This window comes from Nicotiana tomentosiformis, chromosome 1, assembly GCF_000390325.3.
Source record: "Nicotiana tomentosiformis chromosome 1, ASM39032v3, whole genome shotgun sequence".
NCBI classification, from domain to species: Eukaryota; Viridiplantae; Streptophyta; class Magnoliopsida; order Solanales; family Solanaceae; genus Nicotiana; species Nicotiana tomentosiformis.
In genome coordinates, this window is record NC_090812.1 from 40,856,585 (window position 1) to 40,875,642 (window position 19,058).

The 19,058-nt window shown below is 38.8% G+C and overlaps 1 protein-coding gene across 1 annotated transcript; it reads right to left on the reverse strand.

The window, feature by feature from the left end:
• Positions 1-73: 73 nt before the first annotated feature.
• On the reverse strand, positions 74-18,788 carry LOC104090263 (E3 ubiquitin-protein ligase KEG). The gene is made up of 16 exons (XM_009595325.4): positions 17,790-18,788; positions 13,007-13,369; positions 12,662-12,892; positions 12,315-12,437; positions 11,663-11,999; positions 10,975-11,132; positions 9,332-9,489; positions 9,059-9,180; positions 8,163-8,297; positions 5,432-5,556; positions 5,193-5,297; positions 4,851-5,084; positions 2,898-3,231; positions 2,461-2,649; positions 1,963-2,268; positions 74-1,804 (listed from the first exon to the last, which is right to left on the reverse strand). The coding sequence occupies exons 1-16, from the start codon at positions 18,521-18,523 to the stop codon at positions 581-583; spliced, it is 4,878 nt and encodes a 1,625-aa protein (XP_009593620.1). The 5' UTR covers positions 18,524-18,788; the 3' UTR covers positions 74-580.
• Between the last annotated feature and the right edge of the window lie 270 nt (positions 18,789-19,058).

Consider the following 19,058-nt stretch of genomic DNA (forward strand, 5'->3'; position numbering starts at 1 on the left):
TCCGAACATGAAGGAAGGATTCTTGGAGACCCAATCATATACTCTTAAGTTCAACAATATAAGAGGAAAGGCATTAAATTCACATGCTTCTCTATTCAAACGGCTAAATAAAATTTTACAAAATTATGAGCAGTGGCCTCAGCATTTTTTTTAAATGACAAGATAGAGGAGAGAAATGTTCAAATCTAGTGTAAGTGAACTATGTTTGAAAGCTATGAGACCCAAAAATTTCCTTGTGATTTGTACAGAATATAAAACAAACATTTTCCTGTTAATGCAGCTAAAGGAAACATTATGCAGAAAAATCCCCAATGCGGACCCCAACGATGACCACATCTGTCTAAATTCAGCAATGACCCCAAATCCATCCCAACTTCTTTGTAACTTTTTACCCCTCTCTCTATCATCCCGTCTACTCTGGGTACATCCGTCTTCATGGCTGTCAACTGCCCTGGGGCAGCCTCTAATCTAACGCCATCGCACACCCAGCACATTGACTGCCTCCCATTTATATATAAAAGAGGCTAAGGGGTTGCCCTGCTCGCTATCTAGTGATAGGAGAAGTAAAAAGACAAATGCTTCACTGATCATTGCGCTCATCAAGAATAATATCAGCAGGGTCTCCAATCCATGGACGCCCTTCTCTCCATTGAAATTTGATTCTTAGCTTCCCATTAGCATCTACTCCAACAACCTCACCTCTACTCGCATGAGTCTCCATCCCCCATCCCCACCTAGGTGCCATCAGCCCATCTCTGATCTTCACCTTGTCCCCAATTTTAAATGCTCTAATTCTTTCCATTTCCGAGGCCTTGCAGAGCCATAGCCTATCCATAAAGCAGAATGAAACCCAAAGATCACCATCTTCTATGCGGTGCACGACCCCCATACTAGAATGACAGACATCCCCCCACTGGTGTGTTGGGTTAGACACATTCTCCTTAACCCTGACCCAATCACCAACTTGGATTTCCTCTTCCTCAACAAGGTCTACTTCTGAAGGATCAAGCATCCAAGATTTCGAGCCTGCTGGTGTGTAGATTCTTAATTTGCCATCTGCATCAATTGCTGATATATTTCCAACACTTGCATGACTGTGATTTGACCACCCAAACCTTGGCTGCTTCACAGAGTTTCTTACTCTAACACGCTGACCAACTAAGAGCTTATTCACTCTCTCAAGATGGCTGCAATATCCCACCCATTGGTCCTGCTCTCCACAAAAGGCGACAAAGATATTACCATCCCACTTATCTCCTTCATAACTCATTCCTTGCACAACTCCAATGCTACCTGGCCCTACAGATTTCCAACCGCTTGCAATCTCTCTCAACTTGACCCACTCTCCGACTTCAAATGTTGGCTCTATCTCAAGGTCTGCAGGATCTGCTTTCCAGAGACACTGCAAACCAAAAAATGCAACCCTAACTTCTCCATCAGCATTAACACCAGTTATAACACCTCGAGAATCTGGATTAGTGCCTCTCCAGCCCCATCTTGGTTCTACCAGCCCAGCCCTAAACCTAACATGCTGCCCAATTCGAAATCCAGAAACCTTTTCAACGTCAGTGTAATGAGTCATCAGTCGTCCTTTACGAAAACAGCATGCAAGCTCTAAATAACCAGTGTCTTGAACACTATGCACAACCGCTAGACTTTCTTTCCCAATGCTATACCAATCATAACTGGGTCTAGTTCCCAGGCTTGGTTTAGAATGTACCCAATCACCTACTTCAAATCCTGAAAGCCTTTCTGCGTCTCCAGGAGAAACCTTCCACAAACTGTCTCTCCCAGCAACCTTAACCTAGAAAGCATCAAAGGTCAAAGGTTTGAAGCAATTCATTAAAAATAATAACTAATGAATTGGAAGTCAATTCAACCTTCACTATATTTTATGCCTACTTATAAGGTCAATAGATTCTTTCCACCAAATTTTAAGTGATACAAGCAAAGCATGCTTACGTTTAGAGCACTATCCATGTCAATTCTCACAATCTTTCCAACCGTTGCTGGTGTCTCACTGGACCATCCAAGTCGAGGCTGAGAAACGGATGGCAAAACATGAATTTCTTGTCCAACTTCAAAAGGTGGCACCTTCTCCACATCTGTCACTGAACAAGAGAAAGGCTTGCCCCGGAAGCAAAAAGCAATGCCAACATCACCATCTTCTTCCAAACTGTGTATTATACCTACGCTGTTCCTCGTGATATCCTCCCAACCATATTTTGGTGAGGGAACTGAAGCTTTTACCCTTACCCAGTCACCTACCTGTTAATGTGCACAGAACAAACAAAGTTGTTTGAGAACGCTACCAACACGCTGTTTATATTTCACACTTAACTTTTTTTCTTCCATTCTCATTTCCACAACCCCCAAAACAGAACGAAAGCTCCTAATTACCAACAACATCAGCTAGCATCCTCATTATACAACAAAATATTGATCAATTACAAGTATTACCTTGAAATCCTCCAGCTTCTCCATGTCAGAAGGATCTGCCTGCCACGGGATTGGTCGATTGGGGATTTCGATGATCAACAGACCATCAGCCTCTATATCAATTATTTTTCCTACACTATGATGTGTTTCACCACCCCAAGCATATCTTGGCTCTGCGACAGTGCGCTTCACACAGACCCTATCAGCAATCTGTGAAAAGGTACAGAATGTAGAATTTAACCAATGGACAGGATAAGGAATTCTGAAAAAGGTAATCTCTCTGTTTCATTTAGTATGGTAGTACTTGACTGGACACTGGAGTTTAAGAAAAAAGGACTTTCAGCATAGTACCGTTAGAACTTGTGGAATGCGGTCTTAAACATGACATGACATTTCATATAAAATGAAACAGAGGGGAGTAATGAACTATCAGACATCAGTGAAGTTGTTTGTCTTACTCTGAATGGCTCAACAGGTTCAACCTCTTCTGGTTCACAATGCCATGGATGAGGAAGATAGCTTAGTTCCACCATCAGACTACTGTCGGGCTTGATACAGTACACTACACCAATGCTTCCTGGCGTTGCAGATCCAAATCCATGTTTAGCTGTTGTGAGTGTAGGACGAATCCGAACCCAATCTCCAACCTTAAATTCCTCCACACGTTCCATTTCCGCAGGATCAGCTTTCCACCCTCTAGATGCTCCAGGAAACCCAACACGAAGCACCCCATCCTCATCAACACATAAAACAGTTCCTATGCTATCATGGGCATGGCCGCGCCAACCAAATCTGTAGCAAAAGCAAAGCTAGTTACAATTAGCTTCTCAAAAATGCTAATGCATTCCTGAGTCAGCTTGAAAATTTTCAACTTAAACCTTGTAAGCAGAAATTGGCAAGACAAAACTACGGGACAGGAAACTTGACTAATCTTATAACTAATACATTTTTTGTTTATCTATGCTGTATTTAAGAGCCGCACTATCCTGTTTAATCCTCCTAATATGGGGAGCAGTTCCAGAGGAACATCATGCTTAAGGCTAGGGCTGTGCATAATATGGTAAATACCGAATTACCGTACCGAAACCGAAAATTTTGGTATGTGATATTTGGTATTTGGTATGGCATTTGGTTTAAGTTTTTAAAATAATTTGGTATTAGGTATAGTATTTGGTATTTAAAAAAGTAATATCGAAATACCGATACCGTACCGAAATATATACTAAATTACACATTACACATATTATTGATTAACATACTAAGTTACACAATACTTTTCTTTGGCATTCATGTTGAGGTTGGCAGTAAAGTCCATGTACTTCTTTAGGAAAATAGAGGAACAAGGTAGGATACAGATTCTAATTCTTACTCTCCAGGTTGCCAAGCAGTTTAACATAATATTTCAATAGTTTTAGGGTATTTTTTACTCCGTTACTCTTGTATTGTTGTTGCATGTGTTGGATTAGTCGTTGTTGTGTTCTCTAATTTCAATAGTTAACTCTAAGCAAGTAGCATGATATTTCCAATGATCAAATGTATTCCTTTATGCCTTTTTTCTCTTAGTTCATACTTGATGGTTTTGGACAAAAATTTTATCAACAGTCAGGTGAGCATAGAACGTTTTCATTGAGTACTTTAATTAAAAAATTATAGTCTATGGCTCTATGCACTAGTTAATATTCAACCCGAATAAACCGAAATCACCGGACCGAATAAATCGAAACTAAAAGGATAAAAGCAGAACCATACTGAATGTAATTAGGTATGGTATTGGTATAACCTTTTAAGAAACCGAATAACGAAAATACCGAACCGAAATGACTAAATACCGTACCAACCGACGAACACCCCTACTTAAGGCCTGGTTTTTTTTGGGTGGGGGTGGGGGTGGGGAATTAGATTTTGGTTAGATAAGTGGGTGAAAGAGGGCAAGCTGAGGGATAAATTTGCATACTTTGTACAGCATAGCTATAAATAAAGTTGTATTGCTGATATAATTTCTGACTCTGGTTGGCAGCTGCATTTTAGAGGATGTTTTTAATGGTGGGAGATTGGGGAAGTTGGTAGCTATTGAACTTTTTGGAAACAGCAAATCCTAGATGCCAATAGTAGGAACTCACAGATCTGACTGGCCAGTAATGATGGTGTTTTCACAGTCGAGAGTTGTTATAGCTTGATGTTAAAGCAGGAAGGTAGTGGGATAAGGGAATGGAAATGGAAATTGTTAAGGAAAAAGGTTCCGCCCTAAGCTTCCTGTTTCGGATGGATTGATTCTTACAGTGCTTGTTTGACTCACAATTTCCTATAGAAATAAGGTATTTCTATGTGCACTAAGAGCAAAAAGGACATAAGAAGAAGCGCATAACCCTGTTATAAATACGGCGGGATAACAGTTTTTATTTAAGTCAAACCTTGGTTCTTTGACATCTGGCTTGAGCTTCACGTGTTGCCCTCTGTCTAATGGAATCACTTTTACAACTTCATCTACTAATACTTGAGCTTCCCCAGAACAAAAGGACACAACAAGATTGTCTTTGTCAAGGACATTTTGCACAAAACCAACACTCTTATGTCTTGCACCTTGCCACCCATAAGTTGGGGTCACAATGCTTCTCTTATATTTCACCCAGTCTCCTACGTCATATCTGTATAGCATATGAACATGCAGCTCTTCAAAACCTCAAGCACAATCAACAAGCATATTTACAAATATTATTCGACAAAAATTAGCAACAAAAAAATCTTCTGCTCACACTGTGGGAGATAAATGGACCCCCTTCTCCCTAAGTGCCTCTATCAAATCTTCTGAAATCCATTCACGAGGCAGAGTCTCCAAATAGTCACATAAAGTTTTGCCGCTGCAACAATAGACATTGTTTGATGAAGTTAATGCCAAGCTCAGATACAAGAGTGTTTTTTGATAAGTAGATACAAGTCGTCCCCATGATAGCATAACCCATAGAAAGGAACCATACGGCTAATTGGAACTTGCCTGTGATTCCTAACTTCAATAGCAGCATCTGGATACCTGAGCATAATTACAATCCAATCAAGATTTTCACGTATCATATTGGCAGAGAATGCTGCTACATGGAAAGCATTATCACCTTCATCATCCTGATATCAGCGAGAAATACAAAATTAGCTCAAAGAGGAATATAAGAAATAAACTTACAAATATCAATAAGCATTGAAAAGCAAACTAATACGTCATGAGCAAATCAAATACAGAGCCATGACCATAATGTTTGACACTAATTTTCATTGAGGTGCCCACATAGGGTTACGAGCCTCACAAAATAATTTGCAAAAGTACATTTTCCTTCAGGCTCATTCTAGTTTGAGTAGGAACCTATGCAAAAAAATTCCAAGACCATCATAAACTACAAAATTCAGAAAAGTCTCAAGTTTGGGCCGTATCTGCTGAGGATTTGCACATCCAATCTCTTAGACCTCACACTTTGTAGTTATCAAAGTCCAGCAAAGTTGCAACAGACAAGCTTCTCTTAGATTTCTGTGTTCTGGACCTTGGTTCCTGCAATCCTAAACGCTGATACAACCTAAGGATTCTATTTAGACATCGGGAATGAAGCAAAGGAATATTTTTCAAAACAATATGAGACTAGAAGTATGTCTGCATAGCCACATCTCACTTCAGAGTTAATTCCCTTCCTTATTCACACACCTTTACCTATACACTTTTCATAATGCAAAAAGTAAATGAATTGAGAAGCTCCAAATGAATAAATAAATTCCACATTAACATTTGATGGGGCTAAGACTCGGGTTAGGACTGTGGGAGGCTACTCAGAGCATTTTCCGGTTGTTATGGGGTTACACCAAGGATCTGCGCTCAGCCCGTTTTTATTTGCCCTAGCGATGGATGCACTAACACACCATATTCAAGGAGATGTGCCATGGTGTATGTTGTTCGATGATAATATAGTTCTGATTGATGAGTCGCGAGGCGGCTTTAACGAAAGGCTGGAGGTTTGGAGACAGGTCCTTGAGTCTAAAGGTTTCAAGTTGAGTACGACTAAGACAAAATATCTGAGTGCAAGTTCAGCAATGTGACGGGGGAAGCGGGCATGGACGTGAGGCTTTGACTCACAAGTCATCCCCAAGAGAGTAAGTTTCAAGTATCTTGGGTCAATCATCCAGGGGGGTGGGGAGATCGACGAGGATGCCCCGCACCGTATAGGGGTGGGGTGTATGAAATGTAGGTTAGCATCTGGAGTCTTGTGCGACAAGAATGTGCCACTGAAACTTAAAGATAGGTTCTATAGAGCGGTGGTTAGACCGGCCATATTGTATGGGGCTGAGTGTTGGCCAGTCAAGAATTCACATATCCAGAAGATGAAAGTAGCAGAAATGAGGATGTTAAGATGGATGTGCGGGCATACTAGGCTGGGTAAGATTAGGAATGAAGATATTCGGGAGAAGGTGGGTGTGGCTTCCCATGGACGACAAGATGCGGGAAACGAGGCTTAGATGGTTCAGGCACGTGCGGAGGAGAAGCCTAGATGCCCCGGTTAGGAGATGTGAGCGGTTGGCTTTGGCAGGTATGAGAAGAGGTTGAGGGTGGCCTAAGAAGTATTCGGGTGAGGTGATCAGGTAGGACATGGCGCTTCCGAGGACATGGCTCTTGATAGGAAGGTGTGGAGGTCGAGTATTAGGGTTGAGGGTTAGGAGGCAGTCGAGCGTTTTTCTTCTTTGTTCCGGGGGTGGGGCTAGTTGGTTAGTGTGTTGTCTTGGACTGCTAATGGTTTATGTTATGCCCACACTATTTATTTTTTTTTATAGTACTGTGGCATTATTACTGGTTATTGTTATTGCTTGTCCATTTATTTTCTGTCTCTTACGATGCTGATAATATTTTTCTGACTTCTGTTGTTGTTACTGATCTATTGTCTATTTTCGTCTTCTTGAGCCAAGGGTCTATCAGAAACAGCATCTACTCCTCTGGGGTAGGGGTAAGACTGCGTACACTCTACCCTCCCCAGACCCTACTTGTGGGATTTTACTGGGTGGTGGTTGTTGTTGTTGTTGTTGTAGTAGTATTTTAACATTTGATCTTTTTTCCTTAACAAGTAATGTATTTTTTATGATAACAGCACCTGATGGTGCAGATATGCAGAAAGCAAAAGTCAGTCCTTTTATACTTGCAGGGCGCTGAAGACTTCTAACAAAGCATACATATCACATACATTCAGTAAATTAACGCGAAAAAGGCGAAAAAATACAAACCCCTGCACTTGAGCTTGTGTAGAGTTTTTGGGTTTCTTTCCAATAATAAAACAAATTAACAGTTAGTACTACCATTATTACACGATTATCCTTATCAAATAAAAAATATGATATATGATTATGATTTACAGTTAATATCTCTTCTAAATACTTACTGATTTTTATTGTCTTGCATTACATTCAACACATCTTGTTCCACGAAAGCAGGATGCATAGAACTCTAATCATCTATTATTTCCAACCCAAAAAATCACTCTTAACAACAGATGCGTAAGAACTGAACTCTTTACGGAAATCTGCTAGATTAGTCTATTATATTAAGACCAGAAGAAAATATCATATATACTAGGTGCTCTAGCGATCAAAAATATGACGACCACAAAAGATAATCGGAAAGTTTTCAGAAATTAGCTGTCAAAAGACCGAATTCACATATTTGTATCAAGTGATAGAAACAAAAAGTGATTAGTACGGACCTGGAAATTACAATTTGCCCCAGCAGACAAAAGCAATCCGACACATGATTTTGCACCTCTATTCAATGCCACATGAAGAGGTATTGTATTATTCACATTCTTGATGTTTACATCAACTCCAGCATCGAGGATGATCTAAAGAAAAGTTGAAAGTTCATGAGACAATAAAAATAATGATGGTTTAAAAAGTATTACAACCAAAAAGAGAACCTCCGCTTGACTACTGTGCAGAACTACGAAACTAGTCACTTGGCAGCATAGGCGTGCACCCGCTGACAAGGACATGAAGACATGCATGTTTTCGAATAAGTGGGGGCATAACAGAATAGGAAAATCAAATTACTTTTGCACCTATTCTTTTATATGTCACTTTTTGAATGGGAAGGTATAGATTATTTTATATATCATTGATCTATCAAAACAAGATTAAGAATCTTCATCCTGCATGAACTCTCCCCCAGCTAACTCGTCGATTAAAAAGCTGCTCGACGAGTTTAAGCTGGAAGCAAGCTTTAAGTTTTTTCTGACAAGTAGAAAGCAAGCTTAAGTTGAGTGACATGAAATCATGTCTAAAATTACCTTCAATCCTTGTTTTTTTTAATGATGTGTTAACTATCAAGTTTCGATCCTTATAGTAATGACCCCATCTATTCGATCAAAAAAACTTTGATATCCCTCCTTATCTATATCGATGGAAAGCAAGAGAGCTAACCAATATCATTAGAGGGTAGTGTCCTGAAGACTAACATGAGATCAGCGAAAAATGAGACACAACCGAACTGATGATAAAAAGAGTGTTACTGGCCGGCCGAAGCACGACTTGGACATACAACCTAAGATTTGCATATTTTTTCTCCAAAATAGCACTGGTCAAACTCAAGTACATATCAGCCTACCTTGACCAACTCAACATCGTTTATCATAGCAGCAGTGTGCAAAGCAGTTCGAAAATGCTGTGTGTCTTGTGCAGCTGGATCTGCTCCAGCAGCTAAAATTAAACGTACCAGTTCTCTTCCCTCTACAAAAAGTAGGCAAGATTACTGGTAACAAGAAAACAAGAACAGGTACAGCTAGTAAAAAGGAAGTAAAAAAGAGGTACTATCAACTGCTATATCTTGTAAAAACAACTACATTTATGTTCATCCCTGTAAAAAGAGTGTCATACTCACCTGCCTCACGATCTTTCTTTAAGGCTGCTGCCATGCACAGTGCAGTACCAACAGGACTTGGAATATCAATAGCATCAGCGATCTCTTCAATAGGTGCAAGTTCCACCCACTTCTTGACAACAGCAACATTCCAAGTCACAATGCACAAGTGCAGTGGCCTGTAGAAGGCAAGACACAAAATATGCACCACGTGTGAAAGAGAGGGGAGGAGATCAAAGAAAATATAAGGCCAAACATGCTCAAGCATCATCCTTCACAAGCAGCCAATTTTCCTCCATTGCTGATTAAAAAGCCAAATTATTAACAACTAAAGTAAAAGCAGCAGATTAAAAGAACAATTGCCAATGGTAAACTTCTTTGGATGCACCTGAAAAGGCTGCAAGATTACCAAAATCCAAATAACCTATTATCATTGTGATCATCCCAGACTAAACCCGTTAGCCACATAATTAATCTTCTTATTACTATTATCCCAACTGTTCTCTTTGGAAATTCAAAATTACTGCAATTTTGACAAATTTGAGTAAATAAAAAAGTGAAACACATCAAAAGAGATATTTAATAACTAACTCTCTGTTTTGTTTCAATGAGTAAGACTTAATTCTCTCAAGTACAATATACATGACCCCCTAATATAAATAATACAATTAAGACATGATAGTGACACTAGAACACAGTAAGTAAATTATAAAGCACCTTCTAAGTACATAGAAGGGGTCGCATCAAATTCCTTAAAATAGTTTTAATATGATAACTCAGCTCCAACAATTTTTTTCAAGCACCGTTCTTTAACTTAAAGATGCCACAAGCTCAATTTGGTTTCCATCTAAGACACCATAAGTCAAAGCCACGCTTTTCCTAGTAAACTTCGAGTCTTTTCTTCATGAATTATTTTTGATGAAGTAAAGGAATTTCAGTCAAAAGCAAGCTCTTTTCTTTATGAATACCCTTCCTATAGATCTTCATATTTGAATGAATTAATAAATCTTACTGACTTGAGAGTCTTAAAGGGGAAATAACCTAAAAGAATTTAGCAAGCTATACTCTACTCATTGGGATACACAAATTTAGAAAGTAGTACTTTTTTTAGAATGATAACATTTTATAAAGAACAGCACAAAGATTGTGCAGTTAAACATGACAAAATACATTTTAGATCTTCACTTTTGGTGTAAAGAGTTTTCTGTAGTAGATGCTGAATCTATTTTGCAATTTTTGGAAGCCTTGTAAAGTACACAAGGGCTGTAGCTTGTAAATACTGTTGCCAGTACATGATGAACACAATGTTATCATTCCCAAAAAAAAAGTGACAAAATATACATACTCCAAGAAACAACAAAAAAGATAAGAATCTCCCTACAGTAAAAACTTACAGGGATTCTATGATGTCAAGTATGGAGTCACTATCATTTAGAAGTATTCTTTACACGAGATAAGAAACTCGCACTTTAATTTTGAAACTCTGAGAACCACCAAGATTCTCTTTTCATCTTGTTTTCCTGTGATTTCATATTAGATTTCTTTTGCACTTTTCTCTATCCTAATTTTTTTCTTAATTTTTTCCACGCCTATAGGGTTCCCCTACTAGAATTTTATTTCCAAAAATATTTCGAGGAATGAATAAGAATCATATTTGAACTTACGTCAAATTTTTGGAGTTCAAGATAGCCATTGATTTACAGCCTCCATTTTCCAGTATGACCTTGGCACAGTCCGTATATTTCTTAGCAACAGCTCGATGAAGCACCGATTCACCTTCATCATCAACTGCATTTGGATCAGCCCCAGCCAGTAATAATTCCTGTTGCAATGAAACATAAAAAGGAAGATAGGTACTAACATAACAAGTAACAACCAAAAGATACAAAGAGCTAACAAAGATATCTATCCAAAAGAGTGATAAACAAAACATCATCCTAAACATGCTATTTCTATTTCGTTTTTTTTTTAGGGGGTTACTGAAGAGAGAATAGAAAGGCCTACCAAGGACAAACCTTGGAGACCTGAAATGTAAAGTAGGAGCTTTTACCAGTGAACAACTATAAATCTCAAATTGGACTATAGAACCACTTGGATTTTGTTTTGTTCTACTTCTTATAGCAGAAGGATTTGGGGCAGAGTAGGGGAAGGACAAGAGGACGAATAAGAAATCGAACCGTCATCTCTAGGAAAGCCTTTTAGTTTACTTTTTTAACCTAAAATTGCATTTTCATCTTATCTCTCTATTTTAATCTCATCTCTTTAGTAGCTTGACTTTCCATTTGTTCCTCCACATTTCAGTTTCAGCCTAACATCTTTCTCAACATACACATAGAAGGACAAGAGACCTACACGCATGCAATCTGGTTGGCCATGGTATGCACAGACATGAGCAACGGACGGACCAAGCCCCTCTCTCAGTCTAGATCTCACATTGGCATGCCTCCTGATAAGAGCACGAACACATTCAGGTGATCCAGCAGCGAGAGCAAACACAAGGGGTGGATCACCATCTTTGTCTAGGACATCCACATTTGCCTGCGTGTATTCCAGAATGGCCTCAACAAGTTCAACACTTCCTCGTCTACAAGCAAGGTGGAGAGCAGTTTGCCCATCAGCATTTTGCGCCTCCAGTAGAGAACAGAAAGAGCTAATACTTTGTCCTGAAATAGTCTTCGCTAGCAAGTCTCTGCGTCCAGATGAGTAAAAGAGATGAAGTATACAGGAAACATAATTTTTAGGAGAACTGCCAGAAGTTGCAAAAAGAGATATAGCGAATAATGTTCCTAAAACTTCTTTAAGGGATATGTGCATTAAGCACAAGTAACTTCTGTAAATTCCCTTCCAAATAGAAAAAAACTTGATGACCTGAATCTTTTTTTCTTCTTCTCCTTTTTTTTCTTTTGTTTGAGTTATGAAAATGTTCCTTTCACATTTCTGGTAGTCTCTTTGATGATTTTGCAAAATATGATACCTACAACTTGAAAAACACATTAAGACTTACCGAACTCCATTTACATTGCCTTCAGAAATGAGTCTGTGTAGAAGACTGGGATCATCAAGAGAAACCTCCAACTGATACGCAGCAGATGGCACTACACCATTCGTTCCCAAGTACTGCAAGTTACTGCATTTTTACAGATAATAAGCAACATTTATCTGAACGGACAATGATTAAACTCAAAAGCAACTGTAAAACATTAATCTTTAACAATCAGAATAAGGAACACAAAGAGCACTGCTGCAGCTTAAGAAGCAAGATAATCAAGTGTTAAATGCTACCTTTCAACAGCTAACCATGTTCATATGACAATCCTGTTACAAAATATCAGCTTAGCTAAATGTTCTTACTTATCAGGGCTGGCAGGAGGGCTGCGAGGGATCTCTTGCAAGTGGCGAAGAAATGTGGCTAACATTGAACTAAAAGTTGGTCTCTTGGAAGACTTGAACTGCAGACACTCACCAATCATCTTCCACAACTCTGGCGGTATTCCAACACCCACTACACTTGCATATTGAGGAGGTTGTCTCCTTGCCTTTATAACAGCCCGATAAATTTCTTCTGCATTTAAGCCAGCCCATCTGCATAAGAATGACAAAGGGTTCTCTAAATAAATCATCACATGGAGTAGAATAACTTATACGCTAAAACGTGGTAGAAGTGACACATTGAAGAAGTTAAGTTCAGTCACTTACGGAATAGAACCAGTGCACATTTCCACCAATGTACAACCAAAGCTCCAGGCATCTGATTCCGGAGATATACCAATGGCACCATCCCAGAAAAGATTAATTGATTTCTTTACAGGCTCCCATGCTTCTGGAGCAGTGTAGTTTGGGCTAAGCATTGTACAATCCATGCATGAATGGGTTATTGAGGACTCACACTCCAATCTAGCTTTCCTACAGGCAGGCTTCTTTAGAATTGCTGGAAGTCCATAATCAGAGACCACAGCATGACCATTTTCATCTAAAAGAAGATTGGACGGCTTAATATTCATGCAGACAATACCAGCTGCATGAAGCTCAGCCACCCCACGTGCAATGTCTGCTCCATATCTGCATTTAAGATGGGATAATATATCAACGCTAGGAGATACGTGAAATGCTAAAGGCACTATCTCAAACAGACTACACATAAAAAAGTGGCTAGATCAATTGCATGTACATCTGTAAACTGGACTCTTTTCTTAGTACAACTTTACAAGCAATGAGGAGCCCAGGGAAGAGGAAAAGGAGATGGAGAAGGGAAGCACTGGTTGGGAATTGAACTCTTGCTGACTCTCTAGGGCATCTGTAAGCTAGAATTTTGATAAATTTTACAGTTCGAAAAGTTGATTCAAGCACTAAAAATCTGAAATGGCTAACCAAATTCATTTCCTTATTGTTTTACCCTTTCATTTATTGAGGATGTAAATGATCATAATTTAATTGGGGAACACTGGTGACTGGCTTAGCTTATATAGAAAAGCTTCCAGAGCTCCCACGCAATAGAAGTGCAGAAAAGAATTGTCAATTATAGTTGAGTTTGTCAATCGCATTTCATACAAAAGCTTCAAAAAACTTGTCGGCTGGGTCTTGCACCTTCTATATAGAACCTTTCCCAAACCTTTATGCTTCTACGGCTAACAAACAGGCTTATGCTGATATTGTTTGATGAGACAGAAGAAATGCACCATGCAGTGTGAAGATCAAGCTTCATAATGAAGTATCAACTAATACACAAGCGAACTATCAAGATTTCTTGCACTTTAAGACGCTATTTTGACAGCATAAAAAGAAGAGGACTGGTGATATGAATGCTGTATTACCAACAGTATCGAGTACAACAAACCCGTCATTAGTGCAAAAAACCTGATTAAACTGTCGACATATCAGCATCTCAGGGGAAGTGAATCACCAACTAATACACTCTCAGACAGCGAGCCAGTTATAGTGGACAGCAGTGAATCACTTTGGTATTCATTGGGTTACGCCAGCTGCGATGAAAGATGTTATGTCCAGCTGGGCATTCAGACGAAGGAAAAAGAAAAGACGTCGACCATGGGATGTAGCTCCTTCGGAGCTAATGTGGACACTATGGAAAGAAAAATATGAGAGCTTTTATGAAGATGGAGAATACTGTTGCACTAACTAGGACAAATGTTTTGGTTTTGGTGATCTTTTGGTGCACCCACGAGGTCCCAACTAGCATGGATGACTCGGTGTGATTTATGGAGAACAATGTCTTGGTGTCGGTTCACTACTTTTTTGTGTACAAACTTGAATATCGGGGTTTTCTTCCCCATTATATCAATGAACTTATTATGTATCAAAACAAATATAAGCATCTTTGTATGGCCTAATGGTCATTAAAGTGGGAAAAGCCATGGAAGTCCAGGGATGGTCCTAATCCCACCAAAGACAAGGAAAAACACTAGGTGATTTAGTGTTTTCTTCCATCTAACTAAACTTTGGCGGGCATTGTTACCCAATACCTATGTTATAGATGTGCTAATTGGAGGTAGCAGTAGCACGTGCCCAGTGATTAGTCGACTGTGTGCATACTGGACCGAGCACCACCATTACCTATCTATTTTTATTTTTATTTTTATTTTATATAATGCTGGCCCGAGATGAATTTTAATTGGAGAAACAGTCATTGAGGAATCATATAGTCGACCCAACATATTTGGGCCTGAAGCATTGTTGTTGTTGTTGTTTTTTTTGAGAAGGTAACAAGTTTTATAATTAAGTAGAAAAACCTTTAGCATAAAGATTATGCTAAAGGTTAAAGATAGGTTAAAGATAGTTACAAGACCCTCGAAAAAGCAACCCAGACTTGTGGTAGTTACAAAGACCCAATAATATCCACTATAAACTCTACATCCTCTACCAGAGCTTCTTTACACCAAAAGTGAAACAAAAATATACAATTCATCTTGATCTTCTGTTCAGTGTTAGCTCTATCTTCAAAGCACCTTGAATTTCTCTCCAACCATATTGTCCACCAAATACATGCTGGGATCAACCTCCACAAAAATATACATGCTGCATTGTTGTTGTTGTTAGTCTAGTAATGCTAATATAAGCATGAAAAATTTCTTTTTCCAAAAATTTTTCCAAGAAGTCTAGCAAATAATGTGGTCTTGAACTATTGAATTATCTAAGTGAAAAAAGTTTTAGTTGTTTAAAGTTTGTCACGCACTACAAGTTAGTTCTCTTTTACTTCTTCATTTAAAATCAAAAGATAGACACCTAGGATACTTAGGCCTCATTTGTTTTTTTTAAGATTAAGACGTCTGAATCTTAATACACATCTGAATATCAAGATGTGTATTAAGATTAAAACATCTGAATAAGATTAAGACATCTGAATATATTAAGATGTGTATTAAGATCTGAATACTAAAATTAAGACTGTTTGATTTTTAACATCTGAATGTATAAAATTTATCTTTATTTGAAAATTAATAAACATAAAATTCAAATGAAATACTAACTAATCTAATATTCTATCAATAAAATATATAGTTTTTTAAAATATGATAGTTGTTGGTGGTGATGGCTAACGGGTGAATGCCGACTAGAGGTTGTGGTTGGTGGTAGTTTTGGTTGATAATGGTGGTTCATGCTAGTAGCTAGTAGTGATTGGTAGTGGTGGCAATTATGATTGAGGATGGTGGTGGTGGGTGGTGATAGTTAATAATGACGGGTGGTGGTAGTAATTGTGATTGAGGAAGGTGGTGGGCGGGTGGTGGTAGGTTATAATGATGGGCGGTGCCGGCTGTGGTTGTTGATGGTTATGGGGTGGTTAGTTGTGGTAGTTGAGGTGGATGAGTGTTGATTATGGGTGAGAATGATGGTGGTCGGAGTGGTGGGGATAGTGAGGGGTGATGGTCGATAATGGTGGCGGCTATGATTGAGGGTGACGGTGTGGTAGTGGTGGTGGTGGTTGAGTATGGTGATGGTGGTGGTGGTGGTGGTTGAGTATGGTGGTGGTGGCGGCATGGTGGTAGTTGATAATGGTAGCCGGTGGCGGCAGTTAATAATGAATATGTGATAGCATCTTAATGAAATTAAGTCTCTGTTATAGATCTTAATCATACAGACCTATTCAGACCCATTAAGTGGTTGTGAAGTAAAAAAAAAAAAACACACTTAATGATTAAGATCTGAATAATTAAGATTCAGACTTTAAAAATAAACGTACTTAATGTCTAAGATCTGAATAATTAAGATTAAGACCTCCGTTAAGTGCAAACAAATAAGGCCTTAGACTCGGCCCTCTCTCTTCCATTCTGCTTACAGATAGTTCATTGCTTTTACACCTTGATAGTGGATATTGCAGTTCAACCCGCCATTTCCACTTTGTCTATGTTAGTACAGCTTTCTATCGTGGTAGTTTTAGCTCATTTGATTTATTCTGCCAATAGGCAGAATGATTTGTTTTTTGTTTGTTTTTTTATAAGTATAGACAGAATGATCTCATATAGCGAACTTGTATCTTTGTTAATCCAAATTAAGAAAACAATAAATATAATAATGTTTAATATATTTTCAACTAATTGTCGTCGCCATATATATATATATATATATTTATTTTTTTTTATTATTATTTTTTTTTTTTTGCTTCCAAGATGGCACAAATGGAGGAAAAAGATCAATATAGGCAATATAAAAATACTAGGTAGGTTATTTCTTCCCATATGTCTAAGCCGTTACCTCGTACCTGTGTTGGTGGGAGGTTGCAGGGACCCGGTTAGGAGAGGTGCGTGCAAGTTGTCCCGGACACCACCATCATCAAAAAGAAAAAATCGATTAATTTGGAATATGTTTTAGTCATGTTAGTACATTTATTTTAGGTCCTATACTTCCTAGTTGTCTTTTAGTCTTGTCAGAGAGTTATATGCCAATAAAAATATACAGAAAATCTAGTGCTTTTTCTTTTATTTTTAGTTTGTTTACTATTGGCTTGAGATGAGTTTAACGGAGAATCATGGTCAGTGAGGAATTGAGGATTCATATACTGACCCTAACTTGCGTGGGATTTAGGTGTAGTTATTGTTGTTGTTTTAATAATGTTTTTTTTTCTTTTTTCTTTTTTCTTGGAGTAGCGTTTACTGAAAGCTAGTTCCTAATTTCTCAAAATGTCATTCTCTGAGATGAGTTTTTCTTACAAATCAGGAGGTAATGCTACTATTTTTCCCGTTCTTGTTAGTATCTCCACAATTTCATGTATCTCATCAAAGTTTGGGCATATGAAACATCAAATGCAAGAGATGATAACATTTCCGCTTTTGACGAGCATTGTAAAGCACATGTGATAAATTAAGGATGCAAAAGTTCTCACATAATTTTAGAGTTCGAATTACTCATAAATTCCTGTTTCTTTTTCAATTCTCTACTAAACCTCCAAATTTTGGAACAACATAATCAGCAAGGTAATGAATCAAATGGAAACAGGAGTAACCCTCTATCGAAAAATCAAACATTATACCTCAGAATTTGCTCAAGAGTGAGACGGCCTTCGTTGCGCTGCATCTCGGTCTGTACAGATCCTTTACACCTATCCATAATCAAGCACAAGCTTCTTTCTAATTTGGAGACACCATGAAAAGCACACACATTTCTACACCACATAGACTCCCGCCTCAACTTCTCCAACTTCTCTTGAACCCACACCACATCCATTTCCTCTCCAACTCCCACTTTCTTCACCGCCACTTTATGCCTACACCGGCCCCCACCACCACCACCACTACCAGAAACAGTTGCTGCCCACATCTCTACTCCATGCCTCTTGGACTCACCACCTATCCTCCAAATCAACCTAACTTCCTGATGAGCACCCACCTCTATCCTCCCACCCCCACAGCCAGAGCTCGACGCAGCACGGGCCCCATGTCTCCTTCTCGAATCGTTCTCTTCATTATCATCACCATTCTCATTGAAACCCCCCTCTTCTTCATCCTCTTCATCATCGCTTGAGTACCTGGAACTGGAGTCGCGGATTAAAGCGAGGATCGCGTAGTTCTTCTTTAGGGCAGTAACGGAGTTGCCCACAAGGGACACGTGGCGACACCTGGGGCACGATAAGCTAGTATCCGGCGAAGCAGAGAACATTCTAGAAAGACACTCCCTGCAAAATCCATGACCGCATTGGAGCAGTAAAGGGCAACGCTCCTCCTCGTCATACCTATTCTGACAAACTGAACAACAAGGTACTCTCATAATAATAATAATACAATCAAACAATCAATAAATATTAACCACTTTTTCCGCCTCAACAAATTGGGCAGAAATTGGGATTATTGAATCCGGGTTTGATTGATGAATGGGAATTGAAGTAGGTATAGATATTGTACTTGCAGATCCAACGAGGAAGAAGAGTGTAGAGAGAGAAAGTTAGTAAGGGTTTAGAGAGAGAAGGAGGGAGAAAATGGTGGGTGGGTGGGGTTAATAGTTGAGTTAAGGAGGAAGACGGAAGCTTTACTGAGGGGTTTCTCTTTCTACTCTTTTTTTTTTTTTGGGGGGGGGGGGGGGGGAGGGGTGCTTTCCTGTTAATGCTGGGGAAATTTTCATCTACATACACATCTGGAACAGTATGCTACAAGTACAACTCCTTTAATGCACGTGTAGTAAATTTTCATCTTGCTAAAGAACAGTACAAATATTGATAGAGTTTTGAGTTTGAGATTGAGATTGCGTTTGAGTTCAAGTTATATAGTATAAACCCATTAATGCACCATTTAGATCGGAGAGGATG

Bases quoted from the DNA above. Each gene is read 5' to 3' on its own strand.
- LOC104090263 (XM_009595325.4), bottom strand. From the start codon at position 18,523: ATGAGAGTACCTTGTTGTTCAGTTTGTCAGAATAGGTATGACGAGGAG. The intron at 9,181-9,331 runs GTGAGTATGACA...TACTTTTTGTAG, and splicing joins AAAGAAAGATCGTGAGGCAG to AGGGAAGAGAACTGGTACGT. The intron at 5,557-8,162 runs GTCCGTACTAAT...CGCTGATATCAG, and splicing joins GGGCAAATTGTAATTTCCAG to GATGATGAAGGTGATAATGC.